Source organism: Gymnogyps californianus, chromosome 27, assembly GCF_018139145.2.
Source record: "Gymnogyps californianus isolate 813 chromosome 27, ASM1813914v2, whole genome shotgun sequence".
Classification (NCBI taxonomy): domain Eukaryota; kingdom Metazoa; phylum Chordata; class Aves; order Accipitriformes; family Cathartidae; genus Gymnogyps; species Gymnogyps californianus.
This window is the reverse complement of record NC_059497.1, coordinates 2101622-2118598: the sequence shown is the minus strand read 5'-3', so window position 1 is coordinate 2118598 and position 16977 is coordinate 2101622. Positions and strand designations below refer to the sequence as shown.

General features: G+C 49.7%; 1 protein-coding gene across 4 annotated transcripts; it reads right to left on the bottom strand.

The window, feature by feature from the left end:
* Window positions 1–1010: 1010 nt before the first annotated feature.
* CD34 (CD34 molecule) lies at window positions 1011–15152 on the bottom strand. 4 transcript variants are annotated; one of them, XM_050911376.1, is made up of 8 exons: window positions 15044–15152; window positions 9726–9881; window positions 8707–8990; window positions 8520–8597; window positions 5896–6043; window positions 5535–5575; window positions 4616–4780; window positions 1011–2817 (listed from the first exon to the last, which is right to left on the bottom strand). In XM_050911376.1, exons 1-8 carry the CDS (start codon window positions 15120–15122, stop codon window positions 2626–2628), a joined length of 1143 nt encoding a protein of 380 aa, XP_050767333.1. In that variant the 5' UTR covers window positions 15123–15152; the 3' UTR covers window positions 1011–2625. The 4 variants fall into 4 exon arrangements, with proteins under 4 accessions (XP_050767333.1, XP_050767332.1, XP_050767334.1 ...); XM_050911375.1 differs by having other exon boundaries at window positions 9726–9875; XM_050911377.1 differs by lacking the exon at window positions 1011–2817 and adding an exon at window positions 4118–4259 and having other exon boundaries at window positions 9726–9875.
* Window positions 15153–16977: the final 1825 nt, after the last annotated feature.

Below are 16977 nucleotides of genomic sequence, written 5' to 3'. Positions count from 1 at the left end.
TTTAGAGAAAGCTTTTGTTTTGCCAAAGCAGTCGACTGTAGCTTTATTGTCTCTGCTTGGCTGTAGGATGTACCCTGAGCTGTGAAAAACGGACCTGACATTTGATTAGATCTCCTACTTTTGATACAGGGAGTAGTGCTGACCAGATAAACAGTTGCCAAAAAAAAAAAAAAGGGCCAACCCCGGCTCCCTGTCCTACTCCACAGTGCAGATCAAGCCTCGAGGAGAGCTTCCCCTGTGCTCTGCGGCAGCTGGAGCTCTTGGGAGAGAAAGTAATTTCATTTTCCTGCATCTGTTCCCCTTGCAGCCAGTCTTTCGGAGGTCAGATTACCCCAAACTACAACAGAACGGGCAGCGGCGGTCTCTAGCTGTATTCAGTACCCCCCAAGAAGTACCCGGTGTGCCTCTGTCCAGGAAACAAGCACTAGGAAGGGTCGGGCATCCCAGAGAGGAGGGGGTCGGGTCAGTAAAGATACCCAGCCCCAAACCTCCCGCTTTCAGTGGGGCTCGAGCATCTCCGCCAGAACAGGCACTAAAGGACTGCCCTGCATCGCCCTGCAAACACCCCCGGGAACTGTTGCTGGTTATTGCACAGTGCACAGAGTGAGGAAGCCTTCATCTTCATCTTCATCTTCATGCACACACACACACACACACACACACCCCCACACACACAAACCCCTCGCTGCTGTCAGGTCAGACCCCAGCCTTGCAGCTCACTCCATGAGACTGGAGTCTCATTTATTTATCCAGGAATTAGCTGGGTGTCTTAAAAATCAGAAAAATCCAACAAAGGAGGTTCAATAGTGTGCTGTACGTCACTTGTCCTGCAAACGTGTTTGTTGAAAGACAGGGAAAATGTGCACAGAACAAGCCACAGCCTTTAGTCATGGTATTTCTACTGGGAAACAACCTCTCTGCGAGGCGTTGTCCTCTCATCGCACTGGCACACGGCGCAGCCAGAGCCACGCGTCCCGGTGGGATAAACACGCTGTTGTTCCAAAGACACAACAGAGAAGTTGACTTTTAATACTCAATTTTTTTTCAACTGGGATTATTTACAATGAGATTTGGGAGAAGCAATTCACACCAAAACAAACAAAACCTGAAATATTTTAAACTGTGTTTAAGTGACTCTTGCATCCATGAAAACAGCCCCAGATAATGACGGACATTGCTGTCATTCCTTTAAGCACTGTACCAAAAAAAAGCGCCTTCCCCTCAGGTGTTCAGCACTGAGAAAAGGTTGCCATAAATTCACTAGTGAGAGGGTAGATCAGCTTCAAGGGCCATTTTTGTCCTTATTTCGGATGTGGAGGTCGCTGCTGGTGCCGGCAGAGATAGTGGTATGAGTAACCTCTGCTGAACTGCAGCCTCTCGTGGTCTTGCACCATCAACACCGAGCTTGCACAACAACAGCTTTGGCTCCCTAAAAACGAGCTGCACTTGCTCGGGACTGAGCACAAACCTGGCCCTGGTCCCTGGCTCTCACCGAGCTGCAGGTAGCTCGACCTCAGCGATGCGGCTTGCAGCACCGCTTGCCTCGGGAGCAGGATCAGTGCAGAGCTAGGTAGGACCTGCTCCTGCTGTTGGGATTTTGGTGTTGGCCCTTCACTTACCAAAGCGAAAATACTTCTTTTTGTTCGTGTACCCACTGCTGATGCAGAGGGAGAAACACTCGTCGCGGAGCCGGGTTTCTGTCCTGCACTCGTCCCACTGGGAGCACTTTGGCATCTTTTATTCCCAAAGTCCTACCCTAGGCACTAGCTCCCGCGTGTTGGGAGGGAGGGCGGTGGGACTGCCAGCCCCAGGCATCTGCAGAGCCGTCTACAGCCATGTCAAGTGTTCTCCGTCTCACTCAAGTGATTCATTGCTGGCTCTGCCTCGTCAAATGCCGTCTCCAGTCCCTGACATGAAGAGACTGGGGAAGATTTTTGCTCTAAAACCACTACCTGCGTACTGGTAGGATTGAAAAAGAAGCAAGTTTGAGGTCTATTCACATTTCAGCCTTCAATTCCATGTGGAAAGTTTTACACAGAGCGTCAGCAAATTCTGCTGGAGTAGAAATACTAAAGAAGACCTAAAGCATAGGAAGGGGGGTTTAAGTGCCTGATGTTCTTAAAAGAGGAATAAATCCTGCATTTAAACCTAAAGACGAGATAAAAACCAACTCTGTTAACCAAAATTATATGAAACCTGAGAGGTTTTTGTCACTGAAATCCCAATTTAACTATTTTAATCAGCCTAACACACTGCCACCAAAAATTTTGGCTGTTTGGAGTCTGGCTCAAGGCTTCTGTAGCTTCAGTCTGCCTCTGCTTAAAAGCTGTTCAGGGCTAAGGGCACTTGCATTTCTCATTATGTTCTTCTAACAAGAAAAGCAGAGAACAGCTGCGGAAAAGTGTCTTGTGTGGTCAATGGGAGAAGTAGGAGGAGGCAGAGAAGCAGTCTTTGGCAGCTCTGGCGCTTAATGGGCTTTAGGCTGATTTTGAAGTTCTTCACAGAAATAACAATAACAAAAAAGAAAGGTCTGCAATTCCCTAACTGTCCATAGAAAACTCTTGCCCTCCCTTGTCTCTCCGCTCCCCTCTCGGTTTGCGCTAAGGACGCCCTTCTCCGCCCGGTTCACATTTCGGTGTCGGCGGGGCTGTGCTGCCTGGCTGAGTGGCCGTTTTTGGAGGACGCTTGGCCAGTCCCGTTCTCCTGAGTCCCACCGTTGAGGTTTGGCTTCTCCTGCAGCTCAGGTTGCTCTTGGGGGGACATCATCAACATCGTGTTTCCCTGGCTACCGTTTTCCGTGTAATATGGGTCTTCAGCCTAAACAGGTACATAAATAACAAAGGCAGAGTTAGGGAAGGGAAAGGGCTGACAGCAACCGGCTTTGATTGCAGGCAGTGGCTTGGCTGGCTGCCTGCGCTTCCTGGACAGGAGGTACAAACAACTGCAGGCATGGGAACCTGCTCTCGCTGATGAGAAGGGGAACAGAGGGCTTGAACCATGCTGTGGCAAGACGAAGCAAGAAAACCGGCCAGGAACTGTGTTTTTTTCTCCTGGACCTGAAAAGAGAAGGCGTCAGGTTTTGTTGTTTTCTCATAACCAGGTTTTGGAGCTGAGTCTGCCTTGGGTTTGCAAAGCTACCCTGTGACAGACCACCTCTGCTTTCCACTTTGGCCAAGTAAGAAGCACCACTGAATGAAAGCTATGGAAATTGCCTCTTTTTCTTTCCCCATCCTTCTTTCTTTCAGCCTGTGAATAGATATACAGCTCGCAGCAAGCTGCTCGCAGAAGTGCAGGACTGCACTCCAGTAAATGCAAAGACATGCTGTGTGGCTTGTTACCGCTGTTGCTGTAAGGAGCAGATGCCTCTGGAAGACCCAGAGCAATAGCAGAGCTGCCTCCATCCCCCACCACGATAACTCCCCACGTGTCGGACCGTGGTGGGTCTGATTGATAGCAGTGCAATGGGCGCTGGTGATCCCGGGCTGCGGGTGGAGATGACCAGCCGGTAGCAGATACGAGAGCCAGGAGGCAGGCGCCAGCCCTGCTCCTTGTTTCCCCAGTGGCATCCAGCAGCACAGCAGGCTGCTGAGCTTCCCGCCTGCCCCATCGCTCCACTAATTCCTCGTCTCTTCTCCAGCCAGAGTGAACTCAGCACACGAGCGCTGCTCGGCCCCTTTGCTGACACCCTTCTCTGTGCTGGACACATCTCACCTAGAAACTGGATTGACACTGCCACGCGTTTCCATTGCCTTTCACTTGCTGCCAGCATCCAGGCGATGGTACCCAGAGGCAGCGGGCTCGACAGCCCAAGCTGCGACGTCCCTGCCTCTGACACACGCACTTGACTTCCCATCTGCATGTTTTGAGAGCATCCTTTCTGGCAGTGAAATAACCTAATGACTTCCCAGGACACAACTGTTCACGTGCCCACGAGCAGCGATGGGGGAAAAGCAAGGCCCGTCCTCACTTTACAGAGAGCTCACGTCCCCGAAAGTCACTGGTAGGGAAGAGTCCTCAGCGGTCAGCCTGCCTGGAAAGGGGAAAATGGGAATAGGAAATTTCTTTCTCTTTCTTTCTTGATGTATTTTATTACCATCGCTTGTTAAGTGAGGGGAGAAATAGTCTTTATTACAGCATCAGTACAAGACAGACATATAACTCAAACGCAGCGAATGGAAAGTTAAAGTGTGTCACTTTTAATGACAAATTCATAAGGTTTCGGTGTCTCTGGAGGGGTCTTGCTGGATGAGTTCTTACTGCTGAGCAAAAATAAGTGTTAGATCTAGAAGTACGAGCGAGAAAGGGCCAGTTTTCCCACAGGAGCAATCAGCTAAGAGTTAATTTTAGAAGGCAAGAGAGGTTTCCCTTCACCCTGTACGGTCTGGCCTCCCTGCTCCTGCCCTTCGCCTTGCCCAGGCTGACCCAGCCCCGGGTCACAACTCCCCACGTGCCGGCCGAGCCGTCCCGTCGACCTGGGGACACACACACAGGCTGAGGGTACCGGGCCACAGGGTGCGGAGCAGCCCCCTCCTCTCCCGCCCAGGCACCCCCCGCCGCTGCTCCGGCGCTGCCGGGCTCCTCTCTACCGGCTGTTCTGCCATCTATAAGCACTAACCAGCCTCTCTCCCGCCGGGCTCCAGCTCCGCCGCTTCATCAGGAAATATCCAGCCAAGCCCAGGAACGCCAGCATGAGTCCAGATGTGACCAAGGCGATCAGGGTCTTCTGAGAAAAGTCCTGGTGGTTCCTCACGCTCCCCGGTTTAAGGGATTTTATTCCAAGCTGGAAAAAACACGAGAGAGAGCCGGGAGTCTGACAAACAGGAAACATGTGCATCTGCTGAACAGGCACCAGGCTTGAAACAATGCTGCTCTTCACCGCCTTGTTAAACTTCACGTAAACAAAGCTGGGCTTTGCTACCCAAGCTCCTGAGCTTTGCACTTGCCCTGTGAGCTCTCACGTCCTCATGGTCTCATTTCCATCCTAGCATCTTCTGTGGCACAGGGAAATTTTCTCCCTTGGACCAGAGTGCTCAGGCCCTGAGATTTAGAGCACGCATCTGCACGGCTGAAATATCTCCCTGCACTGCAGTTGCAGCTCTGTTGGCTGCCATTTATATAGGCACCTGGAGCTCAGCTTTACAAGCCGATAGCAGCCTCACCGGAGTGTTGAGAGGAGGAATTAATTAATGTCAGCGTGGTACTTTGAACAAGCAGAGTGCCAATTACATCCTAAGAGTTATTGTTGGGATCTAGGCCTTTTTTAAGAAAATACTACAGAATTTTACAGTAACCATTTCAAGCATTTCTGCCTTCAGTGGCTGTATTAGTTCCCTTACGGGGCACCACTGCCTCGCTGCATGTCTGGTGGTTGACGCCAACCATCTCATGTGCCAGCACTCAACAAGCACCCCCGAGATGGAGGCAGGTTCAGGTCTCAGCCGCCTGCCCCAGCCTCAACTGACCGTCTAAAAATCTCCTTTCTCCAGCCATTCAGGCCACCCATTTTTTCCACTGAGTTTGCTTAAGGAATTTACCTTTTCCCAGTGAGACTCCTGGAGCATATCTGTAGCAGGTTCTGCAAGGTTTAAAACAGGAGAGGCACATTACATAGATGGTCGCGCTGCAGCTAATGTCGGCATCGAAGAGCCTGGCCATTGCTGAACACGGAGGAGCTGTGAGCCCCTTCGCTGCTCTGGAGGCAACGCCATGGCTCCGTGGATCTAGCAAGACCCCAGCAGAAAGAGCGGTAGTTGCAGAGAGAAGTCTCCTCCCAGGCTGTAACTGAGGATTTGTGTCCCACAGCCTCTCCCCACAAACAGTCCCCTCTCCCATTGCCCACATCGAGGTCATTATCCAGCATTATCAGTGACAGCCAAAGGAATTAGCTCAACTGACCTCTCTCGCCGACGAGGATGAGCAGCATACAGTCATGGTCCACCTCAGATTTAGCGAGCTTAATCTGGCAGGGGGAGGGAACGCGGTGGGCGCTCTCTTCACATATTGCACTCCATAAGTCCGATCCCTTCATCTCTAAAAAATGTTTCTGCAAAATTTTCAAAAAACCAGCCATTGAACCAACCAAACTGACTAATTCTCCATCTCAGCTATGCTGATGATGCTACTGGTAGCGTTGTGCATTCACCCTTTATGTTCTGGTGGCTTATCTGTGCTGTGCAAAGCTGAGCAGAAGCAACAAGAAGTGACAAACAGTGCTGGGCTGGGTGTCAGACCTTCATCTCCCACTTCACCACTGCTTTGGGCCCCGATACCAACACCTAGAAAACGGAGATGCTTATTTCTTGTTTCTTAACTTAATGAGAATAAATTAAATGAAGATATTTTTAGCAACTCTTGCAAATGGCATTTAAACAAAGCTAAATTTAGGATCTGAATTGCATGGCAAGTCTCTCCAATTTTTGGACTGAAACGGCCGCCTGAAGAGCCCTATTGTTTCAGAGTCCCAGGCAGGGGCTGGGAAAGGAGGGAAATAACAAAGAAGCATTGAGCCTTCCTGTTTAGGAAATGTCTTCAGTGTTTTTGCTAGGTTGCTGATCAAAGGCTAGGCAAAAAAATACAAATTTCTCACATTTTAGAGCTGAACCGACTCTTGGGTGGAAGAGGAAGAGGAGCGAGGAGCTGCAGCCTTTCCCTTCTGCGGGCCAATTTCTGTATCAGACAGGATAGGCTTTCTCCTCAGGTCTATTTTCAGCCACAGTCAGGCTTGGAGACAGAGCCCACAGTTGCTAAAAGACGTTATCAGCTTCCCTAACATCCTCCCAGCGGGGGACATCATCTGAGCCGTGGCTGTGCCCACCCCCTCGAGACAGAGACCGGCTCCAGCTGAATCCCGCGTCCTGCCCCTACCCTCCACTCGCTCCCCGGGAGGTACCCACCAACGCGGGCCTGCGAAAGAGGAGAAAACCTCTTGTCTTGCAGCGCCGTGCAGAGCCGGGCAGCTCAGTGCCTTCCTCTCTTTGCCTTAGAATTGCCTCAGTATTGTGCTCGGATCGCCACATCCTCTTAGCGTACAAAAATGCAGAAACTTATCCATGGGAGAATAACAAACAAATCATTTTCAGCTGTTTCTATAGAGCTTGGCTTGGGGTGAGAAAGGCCAAGATGGAACAAGAGACCCAAGTGTGTATTTTCCTTTCTCTGCTGTGGAAAGAACTCATCGGAGTGTCAGAATTTCCCTTTGCAATTAGCGGCGCTGGGTGCCAGCTTATTGCTCATTTGCTTTGGGAAAGGCCAGCAGGAAAGCAAGACACAGCACGGTCCCTCCTATCTGCTCTCCTTGCAGACGCTCTTATCTCGTTCCCAGGTTCAGCGGCTGCTGAGCCTGAGCTGGTTTTTCCCACTCAATGATTGTTGAGGCGGAGGCACGGGAGAGGTCTGCTGGGGGGTGAGAGCTCCCAGGAAAACACGGTTGGAAGTGGGGCAGTTTGACTCGTTTCACATGGAGGGAGGGTTAAGAGTATGTGCAATTAGATACGACTCTATAGGACGTTCTGTATGTTATATATGCATCCATTTATGTATGTGCAGGTATGTAATGCATGCATGATGTGTATAAACCCTGGGCCCAGGAGGGGCCGTTGCCCACTAGATGGCATCTGTGATCGGAATCACTCGCTCCCGGAGGAGTTTCCATGGGAATTCTTGCTAAAGTGCCGTCCCAGTAAACAGGAGCCCGTCTAAATGCCATTTAATTGCCAGTTTGCAGAGGAAAGCCCGGTAAGAATTCACTCGTCCTAAGTGGCGGCAGTATGGCTGACCAGCAGAAGTAAAATTAATCGTTGTCATTTTATACCCAGGGCATTGCCAAGTCTGCTGTCCCACAAGATCCAGCACCATCTGCCCTCTGTTGCAGGTTGCACCTCCAGCGTGAAAGGTGCCTTGCCTCCCACCCACAATACTGTCTCAGCCGGACCTCTTCTGCTTTTATAAATGCTTCATTTTTGGTGCACCAGGCCAAGGGCAGTTACAGAGAGCCTGGGATTCCCTTAGGAGTCGGTGCAGATGGGAACACTGATCAGCCACCCGTGCTCCTTCAGATGCCCTGATCTCTTTCCTAGGGCAGCTGGCAAGACAAAAAAAGGCGCTCGCGTTCCCAACAGGGAAGAGGAAGAAGAAGAACAAAGGCAATTTCCCGTTAAACATGGTGGGAGATACTTTAGAAGCTAAACTGACCCCAGAGCTTAATTATGAAAAAGGAGGTTTTATGCAACCAGGAGGTTGCATTTCCCCTGGGACTGCTGTGATCATCCCTTTGGGATCCTCCTGGGACTGCTGTGATCATCCCCACCTCCGTCAGTTTGGCACAGCTCAGATGCTCTGCCCTAGGGATAACGGTGTGAGCTCCCCACCGCAAACCGACCCCCCAGGTATGGTGGGTGACCCCATCGCTGCAAGCCTGAGAGCGCTGCAGGAACCTGCCCTCGGCTGTTTGCTTGCAGCCCCCCTCCTCCTGCATGTCCCCCCCGCTTGGAGACGCGTGGCCACCCGGGGCTGCAACTCACGCAAGTGCTGGACTCGTTGAGCTGCAAGCAGATGGCTCCAGTGTCACTCACTTCTTTGACATTGTGGCACGTGATGGGCTGGAAGGGAAAAAACACAGTGGTGGTATCAGTGAACTGTCGGGGGGTTGTAAGACAAGTCCAGCCTCCTCGTGGTCCCACAGCCCGCGGCGCCCAGCCACATCCTCACCTTCGGGCTGTCCCTGACTGTGGGCAGTGGCGTGGTGGCAGTCGAGACGGGAGGATGCCCCGAGGTGGCAGGAGAACTCATCAGAACCAGCGTGGACCCTGGGGTTTCTGCCGTCGTGCTGGGTCGTGTCGCTGGGCTCTCGGTTGTGGGGACCCCTCGGCTCATGTGGTCTGGGTCCGGGGAGGTGCCCAGCAGCTGCGTGGGAGCTTGGCTGGGCTGCGGGCTCGTCTGCTCGCTGCTGAGCCCCGGGGAGGTGGGGCTGGCTGCCGGGGACCCGGCTGCAGCTTCAGTTTTGAAGAAATGCAATAAAAAGGATATACGAGAAAGCTTAAGTCCTCTAAAATCAATGCGTGGCATTGCGATGACTGAAGTACAATATTGATTTGTCATAGCCAGCGGTACCAGAACGTGTTATTGGCTGTGTAAGAGACGCGCATTAGACTTGCGTCTGTTACCTAATTGTTACATGCGCTTCATAATCCGTTTACAATGGGCTAATTTCCTGGGCATACACCGCACCACAGCAAGGATGCCATTACCCGACCTCCCCTGCATCGCCCTCGTTTCCCCCTTGACCCAGAGTCTCCAGAAAGGTGTGCTCATTTCAAACAGCATAAGAGAAAGGCACTGTACATCTGTGCAAGGGTCCCTGCTGCAAAGCCCTTCAGAGCCTTGGCCTCTTCGGAAAGGCTGGCAGACCTCTTACGGGTACCATTTGCTGAGCAAAGAATAGGTATGTTGAGATAAAAGATTAACGAGCATTTTGTCCCATCATCTCTTGGCTGTTTTGAAAAGGATGGGTCTAAGCCGCCCGTCCTGAAGACAGCAGTGTTAGGTTGCCCTAGGTGGGATTTTTTGGACAGGATTAAAGCTTTTGACCATACTGTCAGGCTCTGTTTTGAGAGCCCAACCCATGCACCAACTGTGCGGTTTCTTAGGGCAAGCCTGCACACTTAATAAGTCTGATTATTAATGCAAATGCTACCAGGAATCATGGGGGGAGCGAGGCGAGCGATTACCAGACGTCTCTGACGTTGGCTCGGCACTGCTGGGGGCTCCGGTGACTCCGGTGGCTCCGGTGGCTCCAGTGGCTCCGGTGGCTGCCGTGCTGCTGACGCCTTTCACTTCCATGGCCGTGGCTGTCGGTGTGGGGGTCCCAGAAGTGTTGCCTGGGGGCAGAGGAAGGTGTTAGGGGCTGCCGTCCCCCAGCCCCGAGCCCCTGCCTGCTCCCGAGGGTCCCTGCAGGCAGGGCAGGGAAGGATTAGCTCCTTTCACAAATTCACTTTCTTCTTGCCCCAAAATGGCAGGCTGCCTTAGAGCTCTTACGGCAGAAGCTCAGAGACAAAACATTTCGGCTGGGCGAGTACCAGACCTTGGTGCAGCCCTTGCAGAGGCTCCGGGGCTCCCGGGGCGGCGCTGGAGGAGGACAGGCTCGTTTCTGCCCTCATCCTGCCTGATCCTCGGGCTTACCAAGGGATGCACAAAGCTGTGCACAAAGCTGGATTTCATAGTAGTTTGGGTTTATAATCCTCAGAGGAAAGACTCAGCCCTTGGAAGAGATCCCTTGTGCGCCTCAGGAAAAATAAGTTGGATTTGCAGTTGCAGGCACGATCTCAAAGTAAATAGAAACATTCCCATTGGCTTGGGATCAGCTCTGACTCATGAGGAAAAGCATCTTTGGAGGTAAAACTGAATGTTTGGAGCATGGTTTGCTGTTCTAACTTAAAGTTTATATATTGCTTCCTGGTATGTTACAAAGATGACACTTCCAGCTTTTCCTTCTGAAATGAACTATATGAGTCACTGAAAATGCATTTCTTCCCATTTCTTAACCTTTTCTATTCTTAAGATCTATTTCCACTGTTAACAAACAGCTTCAGTCTCTACTCCAGGACTGATGCTGCTTAAGATTCTTATCCAGACACTAAAGAGAAAATCATACAAAATACGTTGTTTCATTTGTATTTCTGCCCAGGGGAGCCTGAGCTCCAAGAAAAGTTACTTCATCCTTCCAAACAACCGTTCGAGATGGAGCAGCACTGACAGGTCCTGATCAGCCGCCCAGCGCCAGCATCAGGGCAGCATCCACTGCCAGTTAAACATGAGTTTCTATATTGTGCATTGCAGTATCGTGCACTTCAGTATTGTCCTGGCAGGAATTTTCCTACGTTGGGACTGGATCAGGTCCAGAGAACCTGGACGATTTATGAAAAGCAAAGATGGAGATCACTGAAGTTTATTTTGGCAATGGGTGGCAGCAGGCAGAGCTGCTCGGCTGTTCCTGCAGCCGGTGGGTGGTTGTACCGGAGGGTGCCGAGGGGGGAGCGCACCCCAGCCCGGCCCCGTGGGGCAACCTGCACTGGTGCATCCCATCGCATCCCATCCCATCGCATCCCATCGCATCCCGTCCCGTCCCATCCCATCCCGGCTGCAGCTGCTCTGGGCGCGGGAGCACCGGGGGAGGCGGGGGCCCTGCCGAGGGCTCGGCGCAGGTGTCTGGAGCTGGGATTTAGGTTCTGGCACGGCTTTTATTTAAGGGAGAACTTTCTTCTCTCCAAGACAATTCAGTTCCAACTAGTTAAATCACCACGTTTTTCTGATGAATTTTAACAAATCAAAAGCAGGAGGCATGACTGCATGCCCAGAATAAAGAGTAGCACAAAGTTAAATCCACGCTTTGCATACAGCTTTGTGTTTGCATGGACATTAGCAGGAAACTTTGCATCGCTAGAACAATGTAGCGCCTGGACTTGACCTCCCCAAGTGCCACAGCCACCCAAGCACCTTTGAACTATTCCAGATGTTTGTAAAACACCAGAGGTATTTCTAATCAAAGTCTTTTCACCACTGAATATCATAAATTGAAGCCTGGATTATTGCTCAGTGTAATTTGTGAGAAGACTTGTCACACAGTATTTCTTTTTCTTCCCTTTATTGTAGCGTATGCAGGCACTTTTATAGAAAACATGGCTAAGTTTTTTGAAACCTTAGGACTCATGAGATAAATAATGATCCAGATGTGAGCTGGATAATCCACATGGTGCTCAGCTAAAGTGGGTCATTTATTGCACCATACATTTTTACTAGCTTTGCGAAACTTTGTCAATTTGTTAGTATTAAGGGTCTGAGAGCTTAAGGCAAGCCATTTATTGACCTCGAAGAAATCTTCACCCGGTAGTGCTAGCACATGCAGGAGAAAAGCATGCAGATATGTGAAAGAAAAGTGTACTTCACAGTACCTATTGTATTTACCCAGCTAGCTTTTAAAAAGTAAATGCCTCTGATTTTTAAAGATATTTTAATAATGGGGATTAGGAAGTATCTCAGCTCAAATCAAACAAAAAAAAGCAACAATATAAATGTTAAAGTAGTTGACTTGGTCCAACACTCATCCCTGAGCACTAAACCAGACCATAGAAGGCAAAACTCTGCAGTGGCAAAGGCTCAGGAAACAGGAGAAAAGTTTCCATGATTTCTGCCCTACTCTGCACCCACAGCAAATCAAACACGGGGGTTTCTCCCCCGCACATCCATCCCTGCAAGGTGGAAGGCGCAACCCACGGGGAATTCCCAGACAGTAATTTCCCCACCTATGCTGATACCGGCTGATACACGAATCTCTTGGTAAACCTTTTGGTAAACCTTTTGCTAACTGGCTGCCTGCTTCAGTGCTCTGACACGGAAAGCCTGTGCCAGGATAGTTTCTCGAACTCTTCTGTATGTTTAACAGCCTTTTTCCAAACTCAGCTAGTGCTGTAGAAGCTGCAAGGGCTGCGGCTGAGCTACGGCAAAGCGCTGCAGGTGAGCCGGCACCGTGGTACCGCTGGTACCAGCGCCTGCAGAAGAGGAGGGTGAGGAACGGCGGGACACGGAGCTCTGAAGCTGCAGCCAGCCCAGGCTTCCCGCAGCAGCTCCTCCGAGGGCTCCAGCCTGCATTACTCACGCCTTTCCACTTTTACTGCTCTCAGCCATGTGGCAGGAATTCAAGCGGGTGGAGCCCTCTTCCCTCTGGAAATATCTGATAAAAATCCCTTCCCTCCCCCTTTTCCTTCTCCCAGACAGGATACGGGTGTGGGGCCGCAGCCACGCAGGGCAGGGGGCTGGGGGGAGCCCCCCAAGCCGCCGCACCAAACCCCGGCTGCTGCACCAAGGGTTTCCTTGGGCTTGGGACCTCTCCGGCAGCTGGGTGCTGCTCCGGAGCCCGGCACCTTCCCGGGGACTGAGGTTGCTCCTGGGTTGAGCAGTTACAATGTGCAGCGCTCTGAAGGACGTTAAACTCAAGCGGCTGTGAGTTTTAAAGCTCCTTTTTCCTTCCCTGATTGTTAGAACTTTTCTAGGTCTTGCAAAAGGAATGAAGGAAAGAAAGAATGCTTTCAAATGACCAGAAAAGAGATTTTTTAAAAAATCAAGTTTGGCAGAGATGAATAAAAAAGATATAAAAAAGAAAGATAAAAGATTAAAAATAAATAAAATGTTTGTATTAGGTACAAATAGAACATATACTCTCTTTTCCATGTACATTGTGAGACAAGCACAGGACACCTCTCCACGTGGTTTATCAATACCCAATTTTGCCACCGTGAACCGCTCGCAGCATCGTGCTGCTGCATGGGCAGAGGGTTCTCGAGCGGCCCCGGAGCATCAGCCCACTCTGCGGACCAGGGACGGGCATAAACCTCTCCCGCGCTCCTTGCAACTCAGCGGTTCCCCAAAGGATCAGGCAAAGCCCAGAACGGAGCATTTCACATGCGATTCGCTCCCCACGAGGCTGCTCTGGAGTCAGGCTGCAGTTAGCAGCTACCTGGTACCCGGCCTCCATCCTCCCCACACCGCGTCCACACGTGGCATTTGTAGCAGACAGACCTGGACCTGCCCCAGCGTGGCACGGGGGGGTTTTTCCCCTGTAAAACCTGCGGCTGTAGCTGAAGGTGGCCTGGGGGGCAGGTGGAGGCTGGTCGTCCCACCCTCAGCAGCGCTGCCAGGACCCAACGTGAGCACAAACCCCCAGAATTGGGATTTCCATCGGGAGTTGCACAACTGAAACCTTCGCTTCATTCACTTGGACTCCCCAAAGAGGTGAAAGGCATGCAGAGCCCCAAGAGTGAGCTCCCTAGTTTTTCTCTGCTCTGCACGGCAGCTACATTGAACAGAAATAAACCTCCTCTACTTTCCAGCAAGTGCTAACGAAGCACTGTAATATCCTGCAGAAATGTGGAGCATTGGCTGTGCCGGCAAAAGGAATGACATTTTGCAACATTAAACCCCCTGTCGCCCAGTAGCTTTGTCTTTACAAAAGCAAAGCTTTTTATCACTTTTGTATCACTTTTGCATCACTTTTGGTTTGTACTACAAGGAACTCAGGTTTCGCATTTCAGGTAAACACTTTTGTCTTACGCCCTCACTCGCTGCTCACTTCAGCCCAAGCAGACAGTCCTGAATTTTATTTCTCTCAGATAAAATTGGTTTGTTCCTGCCTGTAAAATTAACATAGACTGGAGAGTCAGGCACAACGGCTTGGGTGAGCAATACACCTTGGCAGCAAAGGGAACATGAAAGGAGCACCATGAAACAGAAGAGCAAAATACAGCAAATTCTTTCAATAGATCTAGTCGCTCACATGCATGTGAGTAAGGAAAAACTACATTTGAGGAGGCACCCGCAGGTTCCTGGCTCCTGTCCCAGCACACTATGCAGCACACAGAGTGCTGCTTCACTTCTTTTAGTCCCTTTTTATTACTTTATGGTTGTTGGGTTTGGGACAAAAATGATATTATTTCCCTAAAATATTACCCTTTAAAAAGTACTACCTAGAGAAAATCTCTGTATTATTATTCACTTTTTCATATGATGAATATTTGAAGAGCTGGAATAGGAGTTTTCAATATTTATGGAGATTCATTTGATTTTCAGAAAACGTTTCGTTCCCACCACGAAACAAAAGTAAGGCTAATTTACACCAATGCAGACTGAGAAACGACTCAAACTGTGGCTGCACTCTACAGCTTTGCATGCTGCATTTGCATCCCCTTGTGTTAGCTGTAATATTATAGGGAGCTCTTCTATCCTGATTCCTCTGCTTCTCAAACCAGCAGCATTTTCTGTTTGCAGCGCATCGCTGTGCGTGCGTTGGCCAGGGTGCCTGATGCAGTGCTGTTCTGTAAAATGTCACTGCAGTGTTCTTTGTGTGAAATTGCAGTCCCCACCAAACACTCATTCAAATGCATCCCCCCCACGCTGCTGTTTCAGAAGTTATAAAGAAGTTGCCCCATGCACTGGTCTCACGCTGCTCTGTGGCTCAGTGCTTGTAACCCTGGTATTTGCTGCAGTCAATACTCACCAGACACCTCCACAACACAGAACGCAATCCAGAAAAGCTGCCTCCACTTCATTATTTTTAAACTTCCCAAGAACAGCATTCCTGCGCGCAGCTCCCACTAAAACTGGATCTGGCTGTGACAGCTCTTGGGTTTTCAGTCCTGCAGCAGCTCTGAGCTCATGTAGCTTGGTTTTAGTTCAAGCCTTTGAGATCACTTGGTTGTGGGGTGGGTTTCTGCTCAGGGGTTGTGCTTATGGTTCAAGACTGCGAGGTGGAGTTTCTCCGATTTGATTTCACAGTTTTATATAGTTCATGGCAACCTCACTATCACTTAGGTAATTTTCTCCTCCCCACTTTCCTGCCAGCGCTTCAAAACAAACAAAAGAGCAACCCTCTCCCCAGCAAAGGATCCCAAAGCCTCGCTGGGCTTAACCCTTTCCTGAGAGCTGCTGGCTTTCCCGTTAAAGTGAAGGCAGGGATACAACGTGCTCCAGCTGGAAGGAAGGATTGCAGTGGAGCCTGCTGCTAAACTTCCCTCAAAGCAAAGTAAACACAATCTGATGAGAGCAGAGAAGTGGAGAAACCCCAGGTCCAGCCACCGCCAGCGAGCCCCGTGCAGGGTCCCAGGGCTGTGCTGTGGCCAGTGCCATGGAAAGGGGGAACTCTGAAAACTGACTTCAGAATCGGAAATTTTCTCAGCAAATTAAGCAAGGAACTCAAGGATGCGAAATCATCACTGACCTGAAGAGAAGTAACTCCATTAGCTTCACTAAATTGACTTCGGTCAAACAGAGAGCACGAATGAGGTGGTTTAGAGAAGGTCTGGGGGAGAGAAAAACCCACAGGCAAAAACTTCTGCATAAAATCGGGAGCAGAAGAGGGACTCGAGACTAATAAATAACTTCCTGGAGCTCATTTCCATTAATAACGCATTATAGAAGCATTAAAAACAGTATAGAAATACTGACTTCAGTTTTATTACCAGGCTGAACTTTACCAAGTGGAAATGGTTGGCCCTGGCTCTCCGGTTCTCCAGTGGCTGCACCACAGGCGCACGTGGGACCGGCTCTGGAACCGGCAGGGTGAGGGATGCTCGCAGCAGGCAGCAAACGGGGCTGAGTCAATGCATCCTAAGATGGCCTTAAAGAAACAAACTATCTCCAAAAGTATTGCTTTAAAAAAAAAAAAAAAAAAAGATTTTTTAAAAATTTTTTTATTTAAAAATACTTTGGTGTTTCCATTTTTTGGTTTTTATGTCTGGGGACACCAAAGGCAACAGAAATGTCTTAGTAATAATTTTGGCCTTTGGGGATATAAAAAAATATATGATCACTTGGGAAACTAAACTCTAGTTAAGTCTGAATTCTTCCTTTCCTTTTACAGCTACTTGATGTGGTCACCAAAGGAGTCATTGCTGACAGGAAATCAAAAATGAGGTGGCCAGGAAAATAGCTATGGAAGGAAAGACAATGAAGCACTTGCTCAATGTAGTATCTTTTTGTGAATGCCCCCATTACACTTCTGCAGTCATATGGCTACAGTCAGCAAAAGGATTAAAAGGCAGAAAAAAAGGCAGGGTAGTAGTATGTACAAAGAAACCCCCAAATAGCATTTCCAGTATACACATTTATTGGTATGACAAAATTCCAGTAGCTTTTGTTTTTAGCATAGGACAGGGGTTGGACGAGATGATGTTTAAAGGTCCCTTCCAACCCAAACCATTCTGTGATTCTATGACAGGAAAATGTCTCTTGGAAGGAAACATCTGTAGCTAAGAAATGTGCTCCAACATCTATATAAAGATTTCTATTATGTTCAGTAACCCATTACTGAATGACAGAGCTATACAGCTCTATTAAAGACCAAAATATCCCAGTAAAATATGGTCTACAACACGGTATAAAACCTGAGTGTGGACACAGCCCGGCTGTCTCCAACACCTCCCACCAAGCATT